Source organism: Apis florea, unplaced genomic scaffold (genome assembly GCF_048593485.1).
Source record: "Apis florea isolate Af1SG1 unplaced genomic scaffold, ASM4859348v1 contig_2293_pilon, whole genome shotgun sequence".
NCBI classification, from domain to species: Eukaryota; Metazoa; Arthropoda; class Insecta; order Hymenoptera; family Apidae; genus Apis; species Apis florea.
In genome coordinates, this window is record NW_028256554.1 from 1,202,392 (window position 1) to 1,228,624 (window position 26,233).

The following is a 26,233-nucleotide window of genomic DNA, read 5'->3' on the forward strand; positions in this document are numbered from 1 at the left end:
TACGAAACAGCTGGTTGTCCAGGCGTTGCGCGTCGCTGCTCTCGTATGCTCACCTATCAGGTGTTTCGATATACTCTCTCGCCTCGACTCCACCAGCCGTGGCCTCCCGCTAAGGCCACCGCTCTAAAATTAGTTCGTATCGTTCGATATTTCGAAGGAAGGGCCACGGGTTAACTCCACTTCTCTTCCTTTCCGTTCCCTCCTATATAATTCGATTTCAACCTTTTTTTTCCCCTCCTTTAGCGTGGATCAGATACAAAGAATAAAGGATCGATGCGAGAAACGTTCGTTTCAGAAGTTTGAGCGTGAATCAACCGTGTATGCGCGTTGAAAGAAAAAAGGAAAGGAAACACTTTCCTACGAATCGAGTAGGAATCGCTTACCTTTTTCAGATGCTTGTTCACCCATTTGGTAAATGTTTTCTTTTGTATCGCGTCTCGTTCGTCTGAAATCACAAAGAGGAGAAACAATTCGTTAGAAAATTTGATCGCTACGATCCGATGGCGACACTTATACATCTCGTTATCATCCTCGTTTTCCTCCCCTTCCCCCTCCTTAACGCCTCGTTATCGTTGTTGCTCTACCGATTTTCCTTTCCATTTCCGCGTTGCGTGGATAATTAATTAGAACGAATTTCCATTTTATCACGATCGTGAATCGATCCACCCACGCAAACAGGCATTAGGCACGAAGGCAGCGAGCGATCAAAGCAAGCGGATAGACGGACAGGCAGACGGACAGGTAGGTGGTCGGGATAGGTAGGTAACTAGGTAGGTAGGTAGGTAGGTAGGTAGGTAGGTAGGTAGGTAGATAGGTAGGTAAGTAGGTAGATAGGTAGGTAGATAGATAGGTATATGGATGGGTAGGTTGATACGTAGGCAGATATTAGGAAAAGAGCAGTGGATCGTGCAAGAAAACAAGCAAACACGCGAAAAACTTTGCCTTTGAATCGCCGAAAAAACTCTTAAAAAATCTTTAAACACCTTGAAGCGGCGAACGTGAACGAAGCAAAGGTGAAACGCGTTGATATCACCCTCGTGTCCGATATATCCATTCCCTTTCCCCCGTACCGCTTCTACCGTAATCCGACTTGGCAACCATACGACATCCGTCGGCCGTCCGCGTTAAACGAAACAGACGGCGAAGTTCGACGACACGAGACTCGATCGCGGGATGATTAATCGAGTAGGAAGGTTTTTCTTTGCCCGCTTCAAACAGCGCAATAACGGTTAATTACGACCGATTATCCGATTCTATCCAGCTGTTAAAGCTCTCGTTCGTGAATTGGTTATCTGGTGAACTTGTCTCGAAGATCAATAGAAATTAATAAGACCATCCTCTTGGTCGAGGCACTCTATTATATATATATATATACGTTCGCGCGAAAGGTTATAAAATATATCGAAAATAGTATAAAAAAAAATAGAATAAGATATTTGAAATAATGGTGGCATTAGTCAACGCGAAAACCGAGTCGGGGCTCGGTGATTTGCCTAACGTCGTGGCGCCGACGTCACGAGATAAGAAAGACAAGCCATTTGCATCGTTTTACTTACGACGCTTTTATTTAAACGTCCGTGTAATGTGTACAGCCGCGCATGCACGGCGGTATCTCGTTCGTACTTTGGTTACGAATTGCCAAAGCACGTATATATATATATATATATATATAAACGTTATCCGTCGTTATTCGATAAAATAAGATAAAAGAGAAAAAAAAAGAACGATCCGATCGATTAACTTGCTCGTACGTACTTGTACGTAAGCGTTTAAAAATAAAGAGGAACGTTTATTAACGATTGACGTGGCAAGGCATTATTAGGCTCTCGTAATCGCCGATTTCGAGAAACCGAGGCGAGGCCTTGGGAACAAATATTTTCAACGGTAATCGGAAGCAAATCGTTTGGGAAGAGTTTGGCATACCGAGGCATAACAGTTGAGGAGATAAATTGGAGATACAATGATCGGGGGACACCCGTTATTCGAGACCAAACACGCGCGCGTGCGCGCGCACGTAGGATTTTCGGTGTGTGCGATAACGAGGGGCAATTGGTGGATAATCGTGTCCCCTCCCTCTGTCGGACACGAGCTCGAGTGGAACGAGTTGGAGAGGAAAAAGTTTTGAAATAAATACATCGCGATAAATTCTTTTTCGCGAAGACGACGATCGAAACGGAAAATTACATTGGCCGAGACGTTTCCACGAACGTACGCGTGAGTATGCGCGTAATTCACGCCCGTTCACGAACGATTCCTTCGAAAAAACGAGCCTTCCCCCCCCCCCCCCCCTCCTCCTCCTCCTCCCTTCCTCCCTCCTTCCCTCTCCCCCTCCCGTTTTGTCGGAACGCTTGCGAATCACGTGCAGAGACGATCGGTGAAATCGTTTCGGCGCAAAATACATTTCGTAAGCGAGACCACTATCCGCTAGGTGCGTCGTGTGCGTGAACGAAAAGGAATCGCGAGTAAAACGAAGAAGAAGAAGAAGAAGAAAGAGAAGAAAAAGAAGAAAGAAAAAAAATCGTTTCTAAAAGCGATTCTAAATGCGAATAATGATTCTAACTACGTTACCTAAACTCGAAACTCTAATTGGGAAGCGTTTCGCGATCTATCGTGATGATGATTCGTGACGCGATATTAGATACACACACAAAAGACAAAATTCAAAAATTAGTTAGTCGATGTTAAAAGAAAAAGAGAAGAAAAAGAAAAGGGAGAGAAAAAAATAAATGAGAATCAAAAAAGAAAATGAGAAATACTTTCAAAATGCACAAACAAGTGTTTCGCAAAATACGCGAAATACGCGAAAGGTAAGGTAAGGAAAATTCGCGAAAAAAAAATAACAGAAAAATGGAAAAGAAAAATTCTCTCGTATCGGGAGGGGACATTCGAGTCCGTGGATCAGAGATCATCACGGGCCGCGAACTATTTTGCCCCGGCTATTTCCGAGGCTACTTCCGCGAAACATTCGGGTCAAACGGCAAAAGGTAAACGACCTGAAAAAGATACTTCCGTTCGCGGTATAGTCTCAAACCGATACGAAACTCTAGTTTACGCGATGCGTGCAACTCCCTTTTCTCTTTCTCTCTTCGATTTCTCCGCACGGTTTCTCCTCACGGTCTCCTTCCGACCGAGAGAATTCTCGAGGGAGGAGAAGAGTAGAATACTAGTAGAATCGCACGTATCACCGATTTTCCTGATTCTCCGTACCGTTCGATTCCTTACACGACGAAAGGTACTATAGCCAAAGCGAATTCTCGATGATGAGAAAAGAATAATAAAAAAAAAAAAAAGAAAAAAAAGGGGAGGAGATATTGGAAAAGAATAGTTTCGTATCGAGAGGACGAGGAGGGTCAGGGACAAGGTATTGGACGGGGTCCAGCATCGGCATGCCAACTCTTCACCTACCGTGCGCCTCGATGAACATCGCCCAGCAACCCCAGAAAGCCTGAGTGCTGCCGGAACGGTGTTCCTCCGCGGCCGCCCCTTCCACCCGCCAATTTTCCACCCGTCGTTCCATCATCCACGAAAATCCATTTTCGTTCTGACCTTTGAACTTGGACAGAGACTCCTCGTATCCGTGCTGCGACCTCTGTTCACGGTGGTGTTCCGCCACGGTATCGGCCGGATCGAAGCCGAGCCTCTCCTTGTAATAAGCCTGAGTGGACATCTCGTTAACCAGTTAAGCTCGCTACGAATCTTCTTACGAGATTGTTTCGTAACCAGCCAACGACTGAACGACGTCTTCCTCTGTTCATCGGCTCTTTCTTCCTCTCCCTTCTTTCTTCTCTTTCTCGCGTATGCCGTAACGTTCCCTTTTTTTTTTTTTCACTATCTCGTTTTCCTTTCGTTCGCCAACATACGTGACGTACACGCACAAAAAACAAAAACACTAACGTTTTTCCTTGTTCCTTTTGCGTGCGGGGCAATGTCACTCTCTCTCTTCTCGTGGATTATAGTTTCGTAGGTTGGAAACACACACTTACTTAAACGGTAGACTTATCTTAATGGAAGGTTTATTATTACGTATGGCACTTCAAGTCGATGGAAGACTCTCGATTCTTCCTTCAAAATTCACTTTTCCCCGTTGTTGCGCTAGCGGCGTGCCTCCCCTCTCGGTTTTCGTTTCTTTCTCGGGTCGGATATTTCGAGGACGCTGGTAGTCGCCTATCACTGTTGGGAAAAAACGATCGAACGATGCGAAAAATCGGATTAGGAAGGAGCTCGAGTCGAGCGTCGCTCGAGGCGTGTGACACCAACGAAGACGCGACACAATGCGGACACCGAGGAGAACGGCTAATTTCGTTTGTCCGTTCGCCCGGTCTCCAGACGCGGAGAACCAAGAAGCTTAACGAATCAACGACCGAATTTATCACGTCACGTCGCAGACGTAACCACTCAACGTTTCTCGGGCAAAGTGGCTCGGTGGAGCATCGCACGAGACGCCACGGTAATCGGTCTTTCGCGGACGTCTAGTTCATCGTTCTCTCTCCGAGGGAACGAAAGAGACTCCCCGACTATATCCGCGCAGACACGATAAATAGAAGAGCACGAGGCAATTTTCGTTACTCTCCCGCTTGACTTTCCCGCGCGACCAATTAAACTGGACGATTCTATTACCGACAGAGAAAGAGAAAGAGAGAGAGAGAGAGAGAGGAAACGCGTTACTCGAATCGAGAACAGCGTGGAACGAGAATTACGTGGGATAAAAGTTTGAAAAATGAAAATTATGAAGAAACGAAACGAGACGAAACGGGGGCTATTAATCGGAATACGACCGGAGAGGAGAACGGTGGCAAGGATCGAGCACGCGACCGAGTCGGCGATTGTACTAACGAATGAACAACAACTGGCAGTGGCCGCGCGAGCGAGCGTACCAACGAACCAAACTGACGACGGTCCACGAGACGGTTGGTGACTGAGAGAGACACGGGTGCCACCCGGAGAAACCCAAGACCATCGGGATCTCCGCATATGGTAATGGAAGCAATGGCATGTGGGTGTCGTCTTCTGGATCGAAGCGGCGAAAACGCCAATTGCGACACGCCGACACAAGGGCCCTCTGCTAATCCTATTCGTCATTCACCTATGATATGTGCAACTCGCCCTCTTTCCTTCCTTGCCCTCTTTCATCCAACACATCTGGCCGTCCACGTATCTCTCCTTGGCTTTAAGCTTGGCCAAACGCGTGAATCGATACGATTGTTCCTTTTCGCTATTTCTTTTTTCCCTCTCTCCCTCTTTGTTTCTTTTTTTTTTTTTTTCGACAAAGGGCTACGATTACGTGGCCGGTCGCGAAACGTCAAACTTGGTCGTACACGACCTGACTCGACTCGATTCGACCCGACTCTGCCCGGCTCTCCCGACGGAATTAGATGCGAATAGAAAATAGAGTAACGCGTGTCACGCGCCACACGGTGTTAGGAACAAGAACTTCTAACCGTGTGTGTCCGTCGCATTGGTTAGACGACGGTATAGAAAGTTCGAGAGAAAGTAGTAGCCCGTAGCGCGTCGTAACAGTCGCATCTCTCGTAGATTGAAATTTTTTACAAACCTCCACACCACATTTTCCCTACGAAAAATTCCCTCTTCCTTCTCCCTTTATAAGAGAATAATAAAATAGCCTCCCAAGAAAATATAGAATAATCGAAACGATCGTGGAACGATCGATGACATCACGACAGGTCGAAAGCTGGAAACAGGCTGGCGTTCTTTCTTCCCACTTCGCTTCTCGATCACCACCTACGATCGCCCGGTGAACGATAATCGTCTAATAACGAAACCGGCCGCGTTAAAAGGTAAGTGTAATATAGAGGAGAGCAACTGTCGGCGGCCACGAGAGAGCGAGAACGAGTGGAAGGTTCGGAGGAAAGCGGGCGAGGGAGAAGGAGGAAGCGCGTGTACACACGCATCGGATCGGCATAACGCGAGCTGCAAGAGGGGCCGGCTCGGCGGCATTCTTGCGGCAACGGCGTAGCAGTATAACGGGTCCATAGTCGGCTCGCGGAGGACTTCTCGAGGGCTCTTTCGAAGACTCTCTCTCCACCGCTAGTATACAACGGCCGGTTCAACCTTGAGCGGCAAACCGTGGCTCGCGCGCGCCACTTCTCCTCCTCGATCTATCCATCCCCCTTCTCCGCCCCCTTTCGCAAAAAATTGGAAATAAACCACTATTGTACCAACTTATTTTTCTATCTCTAGATGTCGAATTTTCTATCTACTTCGTACTTGTTTACGACATATCTTCGAAATGATCGAACCGTGACTCGAGTGTGTAGAAATAAATCGAAAAGGAAAAAGGAATAATTGAGTTTGAAAAATTTTGCAAGTAAAATTCGTTAGTTATTTTCGAATAAGATGGGAATAAATTATCGAATAAGAGGTAACTTTACATGTGTAAAAATAAAGAATATTTTTCTGCTTATTTTCGCACACAGATTTCTATAGCGACAATTTATTCGGATCCAATCAGGAAATAAACAATTCCATTCACATTTGAAAACAAAGTTTAATAAAGAAAAAAAAATCTTATTCTTCTTAACTTTGTACATAAAATCATGATCATACGATCACTTGTACCACGATTTCAAAAACACCCTGTATATACTTTGCACTCTCGAGTTCTAGAAAGTGAAATAAACAAAAAAAAAAAAAAAAAAATTGTAAGCTTATTTATTAAATTCCTTAAATAACTTTTCCATTCTCCTAGAGAATCAATCCAACGCACTCGAAAGATGAATATATCAACAACCGGTATACGATCTCTATCCGGAAGCCCCACCTATCTTGACATCTCTCGTAATCATCGCCTCGAGGCAAAACGACACGAAACGTTCACAGCCATCGATCTTTCAGAAGCATCTTTCTCGCGTTTTGCACGCTTCCCAGTTGCGCCCTACTTGCGAGGCGTACACACAATCGACACGTTCCTGCTAACTCGTTCGCACGATCTTTTACACAACTCGAGGTAACACCGCCGATTCGAAAACGCGTAATTCCACACGCGTAACACGTATTAACCTTTCCGCGTCAAAGAAACGCGACCCCCGCGAGAATCGATTTCCTCGCGATACCTCGTAACCTCGAACTTGATACGGCTGAATCGACTGCACCGACTTTAAGGACGAGTTCGCGGAATTCGGCCAACCAGTGTTGCCGAATTCCAACCGGTAGATAAATTTTCGGCCGACCTTTCCCCCACGCGAGACGAGGATCGTTAACAACGTTTCGGCTAATAAGTGCCTCGCTAAACCCTGTCTCTGTTTTTGCGTCGAAACTGCAAACTGGTTCCCGAGGAAACGTGAAATTGATTTCTCCCGATTTTCGACGAGAGAAAAATAATTGTAACGCGCAAAATATTGTGCGCGATAATAAAACGATATGAATTTTCCGCGTAATCTCTTCGACAACAAACAAATTCGATGAAGAGAATCGGCAGGATGGAGAGGCGATGATCGGTGAATGAGCGCACGCCGTCCGGTTCCTATCGACGATAAAGCTTACTACTTGCACTTTCGTGAGTCTTTTAACGCAACAGCCAAATACGGCTTTCGGTGAGAACGCGGTGGAGGTCGTGGTTACCAAGGTGGGGCGATATACCAACCGAACGAGTAGACGGAGAGAGCGAGAAAGAGAAAGAGAGAGGGGCAAAAATACAACGATAGCGAGAGCAGATCAACCGATGAACAGAAACGAATCATGTGCGAACTGGTAGTTGGACGAAAATGAAGAAAATCGAGGGATGGTGGACGCGAAGACGAGAGATAGAAAGTCTGAATGAAAATCAGCGATCAAACGAGAAGCAAAATATCCAGTCTGAACCATAACGGTGAGATAACGAGGAATGAACGAGACTGGTATCGCGAGTGAGAAGAAATAATTGGCATTCCGTTCGAACGCAGGGGACGAGGCAATTACGACAGTCGCGGTAATTTGGCAAGAAAACACAAGAAAGCAATGAGAGAATAACGTTCCGCCTCGTAGTACCACGCGCTTTCCTCGCTTCTTGATGCATACGGGGTGTACGGGCGAAAAAAAGTAGAAAATTTAAGGAACGATTTCAGATATACGTCTAAAATTAAATTACTCGCAATTCGAAAGATAAGTTTCAAGTAGGAAGCTTCCAATGTAGCTATTTTTCCCTTCGTTTCAATCGTTAAAAATTGTCTCTTACGTTTTCCATCTATGCACTTGATCCGAACACCCGGTACACGCTTTTCTGGGAAGGCACGATGGGAATTCAGAAGCAGCGGGACACTTGGACGATCTCTCGTCTGGGTGGCGGTAATAATGGTCGCGTGCGCGCGAGAGATGACGTTCCTTCGAGTTTCGACGGTGCTCGAAACGGTGAAACCAAGACGGATCTCGACTCGCTACGACCGATTCGGGGCGGAGAATAGGTCGATCGGACCAAATTAAGAAATGTCCAACGTACACAAGAGCCGGGCTCATACGTGATTGTGCGCCGGTATCTCTCGCACAAGCCGGTTTGTCATAGATCTCCGCCGGCCTGCAATTATTACGCAATCCCCGTATTCGATGAAAACGACTTTCTTCTTATTCACTCGCCGCTGAAACCGCCACAACGTATCTACCTCTATATAAGTATCTATTATACTACGTATGTATACACTCGACGCGATAACTTGACCGATCATGCCGACGCCTCTCGCCTGTTCTTGTCCCATTGATAGCTCGATTCCTCGCGTCAACTTACCCCGTGACACGACTTACGTTTCGGAAGGAGTCGGGTTTCGATCTATTATATTGAAGTTTATTCGACACTTTTATCGATTTAGAGCAGCAACGAATGACATGAACCAACAACGCGTCTATTAAGTTTCACTTCCAAAAGAGTGTATACGTAACGATTCTAAGAACACCGAATTCGAAATGCCGAACGAAAACAAGACGGGAACCGATCTCCAACCTTGAATGAATCCCCTCTTGATAATATCAAGATACGCATTTCTCGTTTGCTGAATCGGTCGCTTAACCGTTCAGGACTCGATATGCCGTTTCGTGATTACTAACAACGCGCTGGTTAATGGAAGGGGCAACCGAGAGACCGAGCGGGAACGATCGAGTGAGTAAGCACACGAGTATCGGAGAGACAAAGAGAGAAACGGTAGAACCGAAAGAGAGGGAGAGACGATTCGACTCAGAGACAGAGGTAGAGGAGCAGAGGTATAATATCACGGTACGAAGCGTGACTCACGGAACGCCTCGTGTTTTGCTCACAGACCAATGTATTTACCCGAAATTTTTCGCTCAATACGTACACGTATACATACACGTTAAAATATAAGCAATAATTCGAAGCGTGCACCGAACTGTCACGTGTATCAAAGACAACGAACAACACCCACGAGTTCCTTCCTCCGAAATCTAACGACTGTTGCACTCTCGTATCGTATCAACTTATTAAACCCGTCGCGAAAGAAAAAACACGGTAAACGATAAACATTATCACGAACGCTGTACTACACATTGGATGATACACGCGACGACATTGTCGAACGGAACAACCGACAGAGCAAGCAAGCGACCAACCAAACCGACCGATCGCCGCTACTCGAGACGTGGCACTGGAATTCTTGGTAGAACGTACCGCACGACAACGTTGACGAAGTCGACGCGCGTATCCGGAACCCCGCCGTAACACGGCCAGGTAGCTGTAGGCCGTAGGACGAGGACGGAGAGACTCGCGGCGAGAGGAAAGCGCGGCCGCGCACGCTCGCGCGCGGAGAAACGATCGGATAAGAAAAAGACGGAAAGGTGGACCGAGAAGGATGAATGGGCCGAGGAAAGAGGAGCACACACAACAACGGATGGATAAGGAACAGTGCGACGAACGCAGGGAGGGACCGATACACCGAGAGAGAGAGAAGGAATGGAACGGACAAAGAGAGAGAGAGAGAGAGAGAGAGAGAAAGAAGAGAGGAGGGAGAATGAAAAGAAAAGAGGAAGGGAAGAGACAGAAGGGGAGAAAAGGAGAGCGAGCGAGCGGCTTGCGAGTTGGAGAAGACGCGATTTGCCGCTCCGTCGTGTAGAGCACGTCGCCTCGACACAGACTGCGGCGGTCTGGACAACTGCCGCCCACCCAAGCTGCCTCTCTACCTCGAACCTCGAGGTTCCAGAACCTACTCCTCGCATGCCCCGCCATTGCGGCTCGTTCATCCTTCACTTTCTCCGTTCGTTGGACAGAGAAATCGACACGGCCGAAGAGTCGGGGTGAAACCGAGCGAAAGAGGAACAAAGACGGGGCCAAGGGGCCATTCGTCGCTAGACAGAGATCGGGCGCAAGACCTCTGTCTTTTTCGACAACGCCTTACACTTAGACGGTAGAATAGCTGCCGTTACAAACAGGTTCGTAGGGCAGGTCACGTAACGACAGGGGCGCGTCGAGAAAAATACCGCGAATCGCGAATTAATCTAACAAATGTGTGCCAAATGGGACGCGGATTGTTCGTTTCACGCGTGAATAACACGCTCTTGATATTTATTCAACCGCCTTTCTCAACCATTTACCGTTTCGCGGGCAAATTCTTCGATCGCCTCGGCCAAATGGAAAAGCGCGAAATCGTACCTTATCCCACGGAAGGCTCGTTCTTCGTTAAGCGTGAGAATTCTTGCGATCTGGCGCCAAGCCAAATGGTAGCTAATTTTTTATTCTTTGATCATTCCTAACGTCGCCGATATTCTATCTCTTGTTTATGTTCGCGGTAAAACTAAACGGTGTACGCGGCACCTCCGTTAACAGATGTGGACACTAAATACGCTACTTTCTTCCAGATCGCTAATCTCGTTCGTGACCACGAATGCAGAAATATTTATCTTATCGAGATGGATAATATTTATACATCATGTTCGATTTGTATTTTTCTTTTTTTAATTCGATCGATAAGAATCAAATATTAGCTATTGTTTCAGTGAAAAGCTCGATTGATAAATAATCTAGCAGAATGATTAAAAATGATTAAAATTATCTCGACTGGTGTAAGTTTTATTTTTATCTGCTTTCCACTTTTTACACGATGTATGAATTTTAAGCCATTTCCATTTCGTAACAATAAATTTTAAAGATTGTCCGTATTTCCCATCCCGTTATCCGATATTTCAACCAATTGTACATGAATTTAAACGACAATTTCTGAATCGTCCGGGACTGTGACCAAGTTGGAAAGAATGCAATTTTGGCAAAATGATCAGTTTGAAAAACAGGTATATGAGCCAAGAGTCTCAAAGAATCTCAAAAGACGCGTAAGCCTCTTAACTTACAGCTTATAATCTCATCCTTTTTCCACTCGTCCAAAATTTTCCACAATTTTATCACCGGTAAAACCGTTTGACGAAGTTTGAACCGCATTGATCAATCCCAAAGAAAAATAATTTCCACTCTTCTAACGTTATATCGTAATGTCTACTACATATTCGATGAGTTCGAAGCAGCGGTTCATCCGACTTATGACCTAGATCCCACCGGCCAACTTTTTATCTCTTACTTTTATTTTTTATTTATTTATTTTTTTTTTTTTTTTTATATTCTTCTCGCTCCCTTGGCATGTGCACACGGATTCCTAACTGTACTGCGATCGAAGCGAAGATTACTCCACGAAATATATATTAAAACGCGGATCTCTAAAAGAAATTTAGTTTGATCGTAAACTTTGAATCGGTCGATTGAACCCGCTTCCATTCCAAACGCCGTTCGAAAGATGTTTGTCCGTTTGACGCTTTCCACGACAACCCGGAACGATGAAAATCCTCGACGAATAAGGAGGTGCGCCACAACAAAAGAATTTTCCAAAACAGGTGAGCAAAAAGAAAAAGTGAGGGAATTTCTCAATTGGCGTGAGAAGTAGTTTCACGAAGTTAATTAAGGTCTTTGTCTAACCTTGCGATTCGAGAGAGAGAGAGAGAGAGAGAGACTCGAGTCTTATCCCTTTTAACTGGGCCCTAAAAGGTCCTGAACAAACAAAAGTGCATCACGGATGAATCACGGATACCACTGGTCTCTTCAGGTACTTCAGGTATCCCAGGACATCTAGCGAGCGGCTCGTGAAGCTTCCGGTCCGTAGGCAAAGAAAACCAGGCGTCGTAACGAGTCGTACATATACGACAAACAGGTGCAAGAACCTGTCCAAACTGTTTCCCCCTCTCGACTTTTCGAAAACTTATCGCTCGTTTCCACCGAACGAAATATTTTATAGAAAACAAATATCGAGCAAGCGCGATCATATAATTAGAAAAGAAGTGGCGAAATGACACCGAAAACGTGGCGCTCGTTTAAACGAAACGAAACGAGAGCTTTGGAAAGAAAGAAGTAACGGAGAAGGAAGGAAAAAAGAGCGAAGGAGTAATGCGGAATAAAAGAAGGAAGAGACGTTCTCGAGGCTGGGGCATCGAACCGTGACCCGAGCACCTGTTGCCGCCTCCACGCTGCTCCTAGATTAATGCGAACCGACCTAACCTGCCGCCTCCGCTCCCTCGCCGCAGCGTAGGCACAGTGAACTAACTGGGTATATAACCTCTCGAACGAAGATCCCATGGACCGTGACCGTTGAAATGCACGCTCGTGAGTTCATCGACGCGGCCGCGTGGTTGTCTGCTCTTCTTTGATCGCGGCACAAGTGACTTCATTCATCCGGCCGGTTAAAAGTCTCTCGTCCCCCAACTCAACGAAGTCGAGATTCGTTCGTGTTCTCGGAAACTCGGTAAATTAATGGGAGAAGAAACGGCGGCCGCGAGTATCGTAAGAGGCAATTGAGAGAGGATCGGTACTCGATAGGAGCGGAACGGTTACTAGAGCATTCATGATAGCGCACCAATAGGTCGTTATAATTAGAAACAATTATGCTCGCGTGCCTGAGATGCGATACTTGGGCCGTTGTACAAGTGCGAGAGAGTTAAACACGTTACGTCGATCGAACATCATTTTAACGACGCCACCTGAAAATGGTGCGGAACCGCGGCTCCCTGGCTTTTGTGAATCAGAGCCTGTAATTTCACGAATCGGATGTGTCCTACATGCATACATACATGTTCGTATGCATATATGCGTTTATTATCGTATGCGCGTAGAGGAAGATAAAGGGGGAGGGAGAGGAGAGAGAGAGAGAGAGAGAGAGAGAGAGACGGAGATCGCGGAAGAGGTTTGTTTAAATCGAGTTGGATTGGAATTCGTCCGATGATTAAAGCGACGCGAAAAACGAACGCGACAGAGGTGAGCGATAAGAAAAAATTCTCACGGTAAAATGATCGGCAAACTGCAATTCGATATTTATCGAATGGTTTCGAGTATCTATTCCTGGTCAATACCCCGCGTCGAAGGTCGGCTCAAGATTATACTCGCGAACGATTCTCATTTCCTACATTGCAAGAATTTACAACATGGCTAATTTATGGCTCGTTATATTTCGAACTAACTGGAGAATATGAGACGATATAGTCATACACCGACTTACCATACTTTCCAGTTCTCACGAAACCCTTATGCGCTAATCGATATAATCGATAAGGGGGATATTTGAAAGAGAATCACCAGGGGATATGAAGGGTCAAATAAATTTTATCAATTACAAACGTTGTTATTGATTCACGTCGAGGCGAGTCGTAAGTATCATTGATTAATATTCGTCTACCTTGAGAAACGAGATTGAACGTCGTTGTTATTAATTCAAAATTCATTACATGCTAATTATTCTAGTCGATTACGTATGTTGTCGATTATAGGGATACTGGTGTTGTCTCGTAAGAGACATGACAAACATCATCGCCATTTAACGTAATTATTTCAACACACACTCAACACATTCGTATGTATAATGCCCATTTTATAATAGATCAAATATTTTATTCGCGTATATACGGTGCTTACACTGTATGTAAAAACGTATAACCAAACTTATTTAAATTTTTTTTTTCTTCGGTAAAGCAGAAAACCCCTAATTACATTTGTGAATCGCGTTTTTAAATGAAAACGAAAAGCGAAAGGTATAACGGTAGAGAATTAAATACGTAACCAGCTTATGAAAATGGAAACTAGAAACTAGAATTGACACTTACCAGCAATCCGTAAGACGGCTCTGTCAGCAGGATCGAGCTGCAGGATACTCAACGGTTTATCCTTTACCCATTCCTTCAAACTTCCGTCTAGCTCGAACTCCATTCTCTAAAACTGTTGATTGAAACTTCTTTTTTTTTTTTACACCATATTCGTGCAACTCCTCTTTTGCTCGGCACTGTTTCACAACCACTTGGCAATTTCACAACCGCGACACACAAAGAGCTTCTAAGTATTACGTCGTTTTCGTTCAATAGAGTTCGCGAGGCAGTGACGAATAGTGCACCGAACTAAATCGCCGTGTTATCGACAGCAGGCATTTGACAACTTTATACACAATATTAGACAGAATATCCTCGTTACCGGTCTCTTCTTTCCTTAGATTTAAATTTCACTAATGATGTTTTCTTTCTCTTCTTTTCTCTACTTTGAAATCAATAGTTTTATAATCGAAAATAGTTATAGCCGAACGAAAAGCACGTGGAACCCGTATACATGCCGCGCGTTTATTTATTGTACACGACTCTGCTGTAGGGTAGAGTAACGTACCACGGCGTAGAAGTGCACGAACTGCACCGGCGGAACGGAAGGAAGAGAGGTGGCAAGGAGACGACGAACAGGGAAAGCGTACGCGATGTCTGGCGTCCTTTTGACGATACACGCCAATACGTATAACAGTTGCTTAGCCAGCAACGTAACGTGTTTCCAGCACGCCGATAATCAGCAATACTTCGTATCTTTGTCGTCAGCGGCGCTTAGGTCAAGTTAGATTTGGTTGAAAATGGACAAATCACATTCGATCTCTCTCAATTGCAATCTTGAATTCCCGTTGTTGCTTGTACATTTTGTGCCACGAATCGAAGATTTTTCAGTATTTTATTCGTCAAAATTCCTTAAGTTTAATTCTACCACCCTCACTGTCCTCGACAATATCTTCCATTTGCAACATTCTATAAATATAAATACAAACAACATATTCTTAATTTTTTCTTTTTTCTTTCCTAAAAAATAAAATAATTATAAATTGTACAAAAATAATTGGTTTTTAAAATAATCGAAATAACATAAACGAGTTCGAAACAAAAATCGCATAAATATTTTAATTGCATAAATATTAAATGGAATTATTGTGGAGAAAGTAATATTTCTTGTTTTATATAGCGCTTTCTAAGTATGTTCAGAATATAATTAAATTTCATTTAGTAATCAAATGTTGATTGTAATAATAAGAGTAACAATATTATCCTTAATTCAAGTACGTTTTAAATGCAAATATCACAGTGCAAAAAATAAATCGAGAGAGATTTGATACAAAGAACCGGAAGCGGATGTGGCAACATTCAAGTCGAACTAATTCTCAGGCAACGTTAAAAAAAATTGAAATGTAAATTCTTCGATATATAAATCGTTTTATTTTCTTATATATATCTCTGCTAAAATTAAAGAAATATCTATGCATTATCTGTTATTTCTTATTGACAAAATTAAACAATTATTCTTCATTCGAATTGTTCATTCTAATGTTTTTTTTTATTTTTTGGCACGTTTAAATAGAAAATATTTTTTCAAATTTTCATGATTTTGTTTTAAATGAAAAAAAATAAAGATAATTTTTTCAATATGTGCAACTGAAAATTTCAGTTTACGTGTACATAATCATGAGAAATAATTGTTTTCTCTTTCTACCTCATTTCTTTCGTATTGAATTTTTTGATTTAAGACAATGAAAAAAGTATTTTTATACATATTTTTATTAGATAAATAAATATTGGAAACATTCTTGACTCGAAACAATCTTGCTGGATGAAACGAAGGTGAATCTAGTTATTCACGGGTTAAACCTAACCTAACAATTCAGGAAACGTAGCGAGAATACAGTTAGTTATTTCAGCAAAATGACACTGAACTCTTTGAGTTTGCGCATCACTAGAATGTACACGATACTTTCGTATAACATTATTGTAAAATTTTGATATTTCTCAAATGCAAAAGATATACGAACAATGTGATATTGCAAATTAGCGACATCTGCAAAAAACATTAGTGCAAGGTAATCAAGATAACCATTTTACCGAAAATAATAAAATGTAGTAACTATGATTCATTCGAACATATCGGTTCGAATCTTAAAACAAATGCTAATTTGATACGATACAATGTGAATAAGATGATATACTATCTTATTTAAATTTATTTGTATTATTAAAAATACAAATCCATTAAAATCTTTAAAATATTAACAAATCGAGGGAATATCGACAAATCGTACGATATGTATTACCGTTTGATCATCTGTCGAGTAAGATGCGAAAACAGGAAAAATCAATGTTCACCGGTATTCTCTTAGAGTTTCTTTGTTGGCAACGAGACAACCCAATGCGAAGAATATCCTTTTGTGACTTTTGATACACTTTCCAACAAAAAACACTACGTAGTTGTATATAGAGACATTGCATTATCACTTATCATAGCAATTTTCACGTCAGAAATACGACCCGGTTTCTGACGACGCACCTAGCAGACGACATTTTGCTTTTTAACGAACGTATCCGAAGCTCTCCGAACTTCAGCGAACTACACTGAATAATCGGCAGCTGACGCGATTTACGAAACTACTCGATGGCTTAGTAATCAACCCTATTTCTCGCGAACTAGTTAAATATAATTTTTCTCATCATACGAATATAAATTAGCTTTATCTATTTCCTATCTTGATTTCTTTTTTATTTCTTTTTTTTATCTTTCATATATAATTTTTCTTTTGAAATACGTACTTGTGAAAATTGAAAAGTAACTTTATTTTTTATAAATATTGAAGGCAATAAAAAGGATAAATGGAAAATATGAAAGGAATATGAATTTCAAAATATATCTCAAAACAATCATATCTTACACTTGAAGAAATAATTATTTGAATACATATTGTATTGGTGGTTATTATAATACCAATACACATCAATATATTATCGATGTTCTTAAATTTATTATTAAATTCTATAAAAAAAAAAAAAAAGGTTAAAGCTAGAACAGGTATATTTTACATATGAATGAATGGAACGCGTCTGACATCATACCTATAACGAATGACATCAACTTTTCACTGTATGATTATTAGTCTCCACTGTCATCAATCGTTCATACAGTGGCGTCCATACGGTAGCCTTCGTAGCCATTTGCTTCATTTGATGTCACCGCTAAATAAAGCGACTGACACGGTCGGTAAATACGAGGACGGTGTTTCGAGTAGCACCTATTCCATAATTAGATGCTTATTACGATATTGGTTAAAAATCAATTTCAAAGTCCAATCTATTATAGATGATCTTAATATGAGTTTAACAATACGGCAATATTTTACGAACTTAATTCAAAAATCACGAATTTTTCAGTCCAGTACTATAATTGTTTGGCTCATTTGTTGCCTGAAGTACTCGTTTTGTTAACGTATCTTGACTAAAGTGTTTTCCTTTTTGTAATTTTTCAATAATGTCTTCCTGTTGCTTAATTACATCGTTTAAATGTTGTATTTTACGTTGATAATCGTGTTTCATTCGACGTACATGAAGTTCTTGTAATTTTATACGTTTTTCTACAGAATCTACTTGTTGTTTCGTACCTTTTCGAACAATCTGAAATTATAAGTTACTTAATTTTTTTTTATTTTTTTTTATCAATAATATAAATTTTATACGTACTTCTAATTGATTTTTTAAGCCTTCCACTCGACTAGTAATACTTTTACCAAGACGATCCATATTTGCATTTTCTTTTTCCGTTTCACGTAAAAAAGAGAGTAATTTTTCTCTTTCTGAAACAATTCTTTCATATTCCGAAAATAATTCTTCGCAATAAGCAGTCACTTTACTTAATTTCTCTTTCAAAGAATTACGTGAAACACGAGTCGAATAAACAAGAGTTTGCATTTGTTCAATTTTACGTTGCGTTCGTCTAAAATATATATTGTATTATTATATATTAAAAAAAGATAGGATAGATGAATAAAAAATATAAACGAATAATTTACTTTAAAGTTGTTTCAAGATTGTTAACAAGTCCTTTCAAATGATTTCTTTCAGCTATAACCATTATAAGTTTTTTTTCATTTTCAGGTTGAATTTCCTCTATATGCTTTATATGATTACAAAGATTACGTTTTTCATTTTCATATTGATATTTTAATTCATCCAATAATATTTTACATTCTTCAATAGCAGTAACATGAACAGTAGCAGGCACTGTTTGTTGTTCTTTATTTCTCATTTCTTCAAATTCTTTACTTAAAATTTCATATTTTCCTCGTAAATTGCTCAATTCTGATACCGTTATTGTATGCTCTTTTTTTAGCGTTTCATTACATTTTAAAATCACTTCTATTTTTGATTCATATGACGAACGAATATCGTTAGTTTCTTTTTTTATATTTAAAGTTTCCTTTTTTAGAATATCGTTCTGTTTTTTTAGCAACGCGGTATTTTCAACCATTTTTTGCATTTCCTTTGTATACCTGTCACACTATATTTTTTATATTATAGTTATTTATAACTAAATACATTTTTTTATTACATATCGCATCATATGTATTATATTATTTATAATTATTTACCTCTGATTTTAATTCTTCTACTTCTTTATGCATAATTTCATTTTCTGTAAGAATTTGTTTACATCTATTACTAAAATCAGCCATTTCCTGTTCATACATATAAATAAGTTCTTGTTTTTCTGATAAATTTTCTTGATAAGCATTTAAAAGTGGACCTAATGCATGAAAATTGATATTTCCCCAAATTCTTGAATCACATTTCTTTTCATTGTTACCATTATTAGATGCAGAAACATTTTCATGCTTTCGATCTCCTAATTTGTCTTGGTATCTTTCTAATTCAGCATTCAACTGATACACAATAGTTTTTAAAAGCGTAATATCCTCATTCGATTGAATCTTTTCTGTTTCAAGTTGTTTATTTTGTTTAACTAAATTAATTTTTGCTTCTTCTAATTCTTGAACCATCTGTATCAATGCCTCATAATGTAAACATAATTTTTTATATTCCAACTCTCTTTGCTCCAAAATATTATTTAATTTTTGGCATTCTTCTTGAATGCTTTTGTAACATTTTTCCAATTTATGGTATTCATTAACTACTTTCCTTGTTTCCTTCGAAACATACTTATCTCTTAATCTTGATAAAGTAATATCTGGAAAAATATATAATTTATTATCATTTATTCAAATAAAAAAAACAATTTTATATTACATATAAATTACCCGAATCTGCATCATCCTTGTCAAATGATGTTTTTTGAAAATTATTCTCTTCTGTTAATTTTTTACTTCTTTCATGTTCATATATTTTACTTTTTCTTTTCGAAAGTACTTCATCCTCATGATTTTTCGTATCATTATCATTATCAGTTATACAATCTGATAGATTCTTATGCGATTTAAGCGTATGTTTTGCCTTTGAAATATGTCTGCGACGATATACTGGCATAAAAGTTGTATCTTGATTGCTTTTAACACTTGTTGCTCTTCTGTGACTATGCTATTGTATTAAAAAAAGCGAGGTTAAGATCATTCGAAGAATTTACATAACCTCTCGTTTTATTTACAAATGTAATATATAATATATTTGTATTAAACGTAATAATAATTACCTTTTTTCTCTCTTGTTCAATACTAGTGTTAACACTGGCCATTCCTTTTTCTTTTTTTGTAGTTAAGATATAGTTTATAAAATCATTCATTCCAAATTAACCAAAATATTTAAATTAATCAATAAATTAACCAACTTCGCACAGTAATAGTACCATAAATTTACTTAAACAAAATATGCATACATATATTTGTATACCACTGCATATTTTTATTAATTTCCACATTTGTATCTTATTCATTGTCATAGTAACTAGATACTTACTTAATACACTAATACTAGATGGCGTTTAATTCAATTTTCGATTCTATTCTAATCCATCTGTTTTTATCTTTCTATTTATTTAATAAAGCGATATGAAAGTATATAATTCGAAAAAATTAAGTAGGTTACAATTGGTTTCTCGTCTTCATTTCAAAGTAATTATTTCAATAAAGTATTTTCTAATAAATTATGTAATAATACATATTATTGGTGAAAACTGTATATATAATGAAAATATCCTTTTTGTTTTTTGTATCAAACAATGTAAATAAATTTAACTTGTTAAAACTGAATAATGATTTTTTTTTTAATTATAATAATATCCTTGATTATTTGAAAAAATCATCTATATCTTTTTACCTATAACTTACCTATATCTATTTCAATTAAAAAAAAATATTACAAGAAAAATGTTTTTGGTTAAATAGTTGTTTTAATTTATATCAATATTATCAATTTTTTAATCACTATCTGCAACTTTTATGCATTATCATACTTTTATGCATCATATATAATTTTTTTTAAAAAGTAGATATAGAAAAATGGAATTCAGCGATGATTGTAAATAATAGTAAAATATTCATATCTTTTTTTTACTTTTACTTTTTAGAAAATTGCATATATATTTGCATAAAATTGTTATTAAAAAGTTGATAATAATCTGTACATTTATCTGTACATATGTGTGTACGTATATGCGTGTATGACCAAGATGTATACATATAAAAAAAAGGAAAAAAATTTTTTAATTATTTTTGCATTATTAATAATGATATCATAACATTTATTGTTTAATACTAATTTTTAAATATCTATAAATACACGAGATAATCGATCAAAGAATGCTTGCAAGAGATAAATATTAATTGCAATGATGATAAATTTAATGAATATTGTGCTATTAAGAAATAAAATGTTTCCTGAAGTATTAAAAATACCAAGAAATAATAATTATTTTATCTAATTATTGATATTAATACTTTTTAATTATTGATCGATGCCATAAAACCTATCTTATACAATTTTCGATTAAATTTACGATAGCTCTAATATCTTAGATATTTGTTATGGAATCTAATCTAACACAAGTAATCGTTTTAATTATCGAAATGATTATTATCACTTAATTAAGAGACAGGAATAGGGGAATGTGCGTGTTGAATATCAACAACAAGGGATTTTCGTTCGCAGCAATATTTTTTTCGTAACGATTGCGAAAATATTATTAGGCAGCTATCGTAAATCCATTTTTATTCCCGAAGGTTGCAACTACCTTTGATAAGACGGCTGCTTTAATGATAATACCAGCGAAATTATATAGCTTTTCGTCTTCACGACTATCGATAAAAACCTCGAAACGTAGGCAAAAGCAAGCAGATGGTCGTTACAGTGCTTCAGGAAATTTTTATTCTTGCCAACACCGTAGCAAAATTGTTGATCAAAGCGTTATGGCTCTTGTAAACAACATCAAAACGTTTCAGAGTATTATGGGAAAAGGTACATACAGTGTGAATCTCTCGTATTCGACATAGAAAGAAATTTGGAAACGAGCAATTCGAAGAAACTATATTACACCTATTACAAATTATGTATAATAACGTTTTATTATCCCGTTACACGCAAAATGTAACGTAGATTACATTTTGATCACGAATTTGTTTCAAAGCCTGATTTACGATCTATATAATTTTCTTCTTTCTTTCTTTATTTTCGAGGAAAAATTTCTTCTTTCTTTTTTTTTTTTTTTTTTTTCTCAAGTTACAACAGCGTTACTGATATTCTGCGGATCGATTATACTCTCGGCCAAATTGATCGAGGGACAGTGCAACTACAAACAAAATCTAGTTCCTGGCACCACGTATTACATCTACAACTACCGTTACCCGCAATTTTATAATGGATCACAATCGTGCGTGTGGACCATCACCAGCGACTATCGAGTGAACTTGACTTGTACCGACTTCAAGTTACCATGGGTAAGAGATGAAATATTTTTCATCCGATTTCGATTTAATTAATAAGAAATCGATCTTAAAAGAAGAGAAACTCTCTCGCTTCCTCAGAGTTACAACTGCTTTCAAGACAGTTTAACCGTGCAAATCAATTCAACCACCTCGCATCGTTATTGCGGCAACGGAGGATTTAATATCGCATCCTCGTCGAGCTCTATGGTCGTGACACTGTCGTCGCCCACGTGGTCGCGAGGTGGTCGGTTTCTCTGCAAGGTTCAGGCGGTGAAGAGGCCGCAAGATTCCATCGATTGCCAATGCGGATGGAACAATCCTGTACGTATCCATCGTCGATGCATCGAAACATTTTTCAAAAAATTTTTCCCTCTTAGTCGAGGATCGTGGGCGGAACCGACACGGGAGTGAACGAATTCCCAATGATGGCCGGCATCGTGGACGCCGACAATCGCGACGTGTTTTGCGGATCCACTATAATATCCGTGAGATACGTGTTGACAGCGGCGCATTGCATGACGAACAGGAATTATACGCGATTAGGCGTGTTGGTCGGCGATCACGATTTAAATTCGGGTAAATATTCATCGGGATGATAATTGCGAGGATTGTTATTTATTTATTTATTTTTTCGTACATTCTGATCGATCGATCTAGGGACGGACACAAACGCGACCATGCTGTATCGGGTGAGTAAAATGATCGTGCATCCGAATTACGCCGAGGAGAATTTCAACGACGTGGCGCTTTTGAAAACGACGAGAAAAATGGAATTTGGAAATCAGGTTGGCCCGGCCTGCCTACCTTTCCAACACTCGCCCGACACTTTTGCCGGCTCGTTCGTTCAATTGTTGGGTAAGGTTATGTTTACGTCGCTACTTTAACACGTGACACACAAGCATACTTACCGGTTGTGTGATAACCAGGTTGGGGCAGTACGAGTTTCGGTGGACCACCATCCGATATCTTGCAAAAAGTTACGGTGAGCGTGTTGACAAATCTTCAGTGTTCCAAATTTTATTCGGATTTAACGCCTCAACAAATGTGCACATACGCGAAGGACAAGGACGCGTGTCAGGTGAAGCGAAATAATAATAATAATAACAACAAATAAATTTTCCACTAAGAAAATGTATATATTTATATATATATAACGCTTCGAGATGATTCGTTTAACGATTGAACAGATGGACAGCGGGGGACCGGTTCTATGGCAAAATCCTACGACCAAGCGATTCGTATTGGTAGGAATCATCAGTATGGGTAGCGGTTGTGGCGACTCTAGTGGTATAAATACCAGAGTCGGTCCTTACATAGACTGGATTGTCTCAGAAACTGCAGGTTCGAGTATACTTTGTATAGGATATATTTATATTTATACACGCGATGTGCAAGTGGAAAACTTTTATATTCGCGTAATTGCTTCGATTTTTATTCCAGATTCTACGTATTGCATCAGCGAATAAGACGGTTCGATCGGCTCGACTCGATTCGACGCGGATAGCGGGCGGGGGCTAATTTCGTTTCGTTAATAATTTTGCCGACGAAGCAATTTGCACTTTTTTTTTTTTTTTTTTTTTAACAAGCAAATTCTTCGTAGAGAGCTTTGATAAATAAGTAAAAAAATACGATAAGCGGGGAAAAAAAAATTGTATTTTTATACTTATTGATATTCGAACGTCGATTGGAATCCGTAAATCTATCGAGCGTCGAGTTTAGAGACGACAAACGATTTTATTAAAAATCGAAGATCGACCCAATCCGTTTCTTCCCAAATACACGTACATTATCGTTTGCATTGTAACGCGTCGTTCAATTTTATCATTTCGAACGATCCTCCCGTATTTTTGTTCCGATTCCCCTCTCCTTCCCCGTTCCTTACTACCCTCCCTCCCTCCCCGCGCTAATATTATTTGATGTTTACGTAAGAATGTTCGAACAGCGACGCCGAAGCGTCTGTCTCTTGTAACGTTCGCGAATCGATCGTTAAAACTGATTCTATTCATACGAAACCTATTTTTATCGACATAGGCGAAATACCTAGATTGTTCGAGCGAGATTTCCAGCGATATTAGATCGCAACGAATCGATACGAGTGCAAAGAAAGGCGCAAAAAGATGTACGTAAAAAAAAAAAAAAAAAAAAAAAACAAGCGTAAGCGTAAAAGAAAAAAAGAAGAAAAGAGGAGAAAAAAAAAAATTTTCCGACGAAACGAAAATCGCGTGTCCATATCGACAAGAAATTCCTATCGCATGCAGATTTCGTGGCCGTAAGCGGAATTAATCCACGAGGAAGTCGCATATTTTCATACACGGCCATAACTGAACGATTGCGCAATGCGATTTCTCATTTTACACGACACACGACATACGTGAGGTCGTAAGATAGAAAATCGTGGCTAGACGATCGCTCGTGGATTCTTCGTCGATAATCTTCCTCGTCTCTTCGTCCTTTGAAAGCCGCGTTAAACGCATACGCAAATGACTTGAAATTAAATCGGGCGTAAACAACGTCTCTCATTATTAATAAATTGGTGAATGGGAGGATGTGACGCGAGACATGGTTCACCGGGAGGGAATATACACAATTACGTTGAATCGAAGCGAATACGTGTAATCGCCATCTGTTTACCTTCACTGTAACTAATAACGTTTAACGTAAATCAAATGTAGAAATTGGTTGGAAAGGTGAACGTTAAACGAGGATCACGTTTTAGACATTCGTCTGTGCTCGCTTCGTCGGGTTTCTCGGTTCACTATAAATAGATGACAAGAAAAGGGGGGAATTAATCAGGCTTACCGAATGGTAATTCGTGTCACAATTGCGTACGATCGCGCAAAATCAGTCGTATCGCCGTTCACGGGAGAGATATTTATTAAACAAATTGATTTCTTCGCCGCGGGTTCGACACGATCTGCCCTTGACACGGTTATTGAGTCGATGATAGTTCTCATAACCGGGGGGGTACCCTAGCTGTCTTTTACACGAGTATCTGGTGCCGGATTATGAAAATTCCCCGGCCCCCGTAACGCGCGACAATTCCACGCGTGTACAATTTCTCATTTGTCATTTGCGATCAATTCGATTTATACCGCACGATTGTGCAGTTTCTCAGTAGAGCCGCCCGATACGAATCGGACAACATCGCGAACCCACTTTCTTGAAAATGGATCAATGGCGAGAATGTGGATTCGTCAATTGGTGGAAACTGTGCCAAAGAGAAAAAGAAGGGGTCAAAGTGACGATAAAATTACGATATAATATAATACGTTTCGCGAGGAACGAGGATACGCGTCACGGTTCTTCCATTCATCTTGGACGACGATTTAACCTGTCGTTAACGACCACCTGACCTTAGCTAACGATCGGAGAAGAGAAGAGTTGTTAGAGGGAGGTAGGTTGTAGACGGATTCGAAGGTCAGTAAAAGCGCAAATACGCCAGTCCGGTAGAGGCGGTCGATCAGAGTTGGCAACACAAGAGTTCGTTGAGGGAAAGTAGGGAAAGATGTAAGGCGAATTCTATTTGTACGAGGAGGCGAGGAAAGTGGAGATCGTTGGCCAATCGAGGGAAACGAAAATGGCGGGGGATTGGCTGCGCGACGAAGATCGATGCGCGGCGAGGCGCGCGCGCGCCTGCTCCTTCGCTCCACATTTCTCCCTTCCGCGCGACACGTTACCACGTTACACGTTAAACCATATTATACGCGTCGACCACGAAAAACAACGAAGGACAAGGAAAAAGAGGAGAAGGAGGGGTTTTGGTCGAGAAGCTTGCGTTTCGACTCGCGAGGATACGTTATCCCTTTGTATAATACGATAGAAGAGGGGGGAGGGGATAGATCGCGCCTCTTCCCTCCCTCTCCCCCTTCTACTGTGTCCTCTCCTGATTTTCCTCCCCGAGGAAGTCGGCCAGTGGAATCTCGGCCGATACAAACGCGTGGAACGGCATCTAGTTGGCAGGGAAGCGCGTCGAGTGGACAGTTGGGAGTCGGAAGAGAGCGTATGCGCCATATGTACATAATTACCACGGGCCAATCGGGGATTGAAAGCGGTGCACAAGTTTGTCGTAGCGTCGAAGCTCCAGGGTCTGGCTCGTCCCGTTGGTTCCCTCGCGTGCGTGCATAAGCGCGCGCGCACACACAGCCGCGCAACGGTGGTTCAGTTGGTTATTGACGTTCGTGTGCACGGGGCGCGTTGCTAGACTCTGTTCAACCACACTCTGTTCGAAAGTCGGGAACAGTAGCGAAAGGGAAAGAGGGAATTGGCGCGTGGGTATCTTTCGCTCG

The 26,233-nt window shown here is 40.3% G+C and overlaps 3 protein-coding genes and 1 long non-coding RNA gene across 6 annotated transcripts in view; 2 read left to right on the forward strand and 2 right to left on the reverse strand.

Annotated features, from left to right (window-relative positions):
- Positions 1–10,093, reverse strand: part of shot (dystonin-like protein short stop) — a 68,099-nt gene extending 58,006 nt beyond the window's left edge. The window contains exons 1-3 of the mRNA XM_086903801.1: positions 9,291–10,093; positions 3,547–4,170; positions 384–445 (exon numbers count right to left, since the gene is read on the reverse strand). Of these exons, the coding sequence (XP_086759927.1) occupies positions 384–445; positions 3,547–3,667 (183 nt within the window). The 5' untranslated portion in view covers positions 3,668–4,170; positions 9,291–10,093. The remainder of the gene's footprint in view (positions 1–383; positions 446–3,546; positions 4,171–9,290) is intronic.
- Positions 10,094–13,138: 3,045 nt separating this feature from the next.
- Positions 13,139–15,523, forward strand: LOC147658216 (uncharacterized). The gene is made up of 2 exons (XR_015290846.1): positions 13,139–13,222; positions 14,597–15,523. It is a non-coding gene; the product is annotated as an uncharacterized LOC147658216 (long non-coding RNA).
- A 1,424-nt stretch (positions 15,524–16,947) lies between these two features.
- LOC100869324 (uncharacterized) lies at positions 16,948–19,997 on the reverse strand. 3 transcript variants are annotated; one of them, XR_015290847.1, is made up of 7 exons: positions 19,721–19,964; positions 19,332–19,608; positions 18,666–19,261; positions 18,087–18,574; positions 17,758–18,010; positions 17,137–17,691; positions 16,948–17,056 (listed from the first exon to the last, which is right to left on the reverse strand). XR_015290847.1 is itself a non-coding variant. In XM_086903802.1 (7 exons), exons 1-6 carry the CDS (start codon positions 19,808–19,810, stop codon positions 17,437–17,439), a joined length of 1,959 nt encoding a protein of 652 aa, XP_086759928.1. In that variant the 5' UTR covers positions 19,811–19,964; the 3' UTR covers positions 16,948–17,312; positions 17,425–17,436. The 3 variants fall into 3 exon arrangements, 2 of the variants coding, with proteins under 2 accessions (XP_086759928.1, XP_086759929.1); XM_086903802.1 differs by having other exon boundaries at positions 16,948–17,312; positions 17,425–17,691; XM_086903803.1 differs by having other exon boundaries at positions 16,948–17,691; positions 19,721–19,997.
- A 1,326-nt stretch (positions 19,998–21,323) lies between these two features.
- On the forward strand, positions 21,324–23,751 carry LOC100868677 (venom serine protease 34). The gene is made up of 8 exons (XM_031916542.2): positions 21,324–21,480; positions 21,742–21,959; positions 22,047–22,268; positions 22,325–22,523; positions 22,605–22,802; positions 22,874–23,025; positions 23,135–23,288; positions 23,388–23,751. Exons 1-8 carry the CDS (start codon positions 21,432–21,434, stop codon positions 23,411–23,413), a joined length of 1,218 nt encoding a protein of 405 aa, XP_031772402.2. The 5' UTR covers positions 21,324–21,431; the 3' UTR covers positions 23,414–23,751.
- The last annotated feature ends 2,482 nt before the right edge of the window (positions 23,752–26,233 follow it).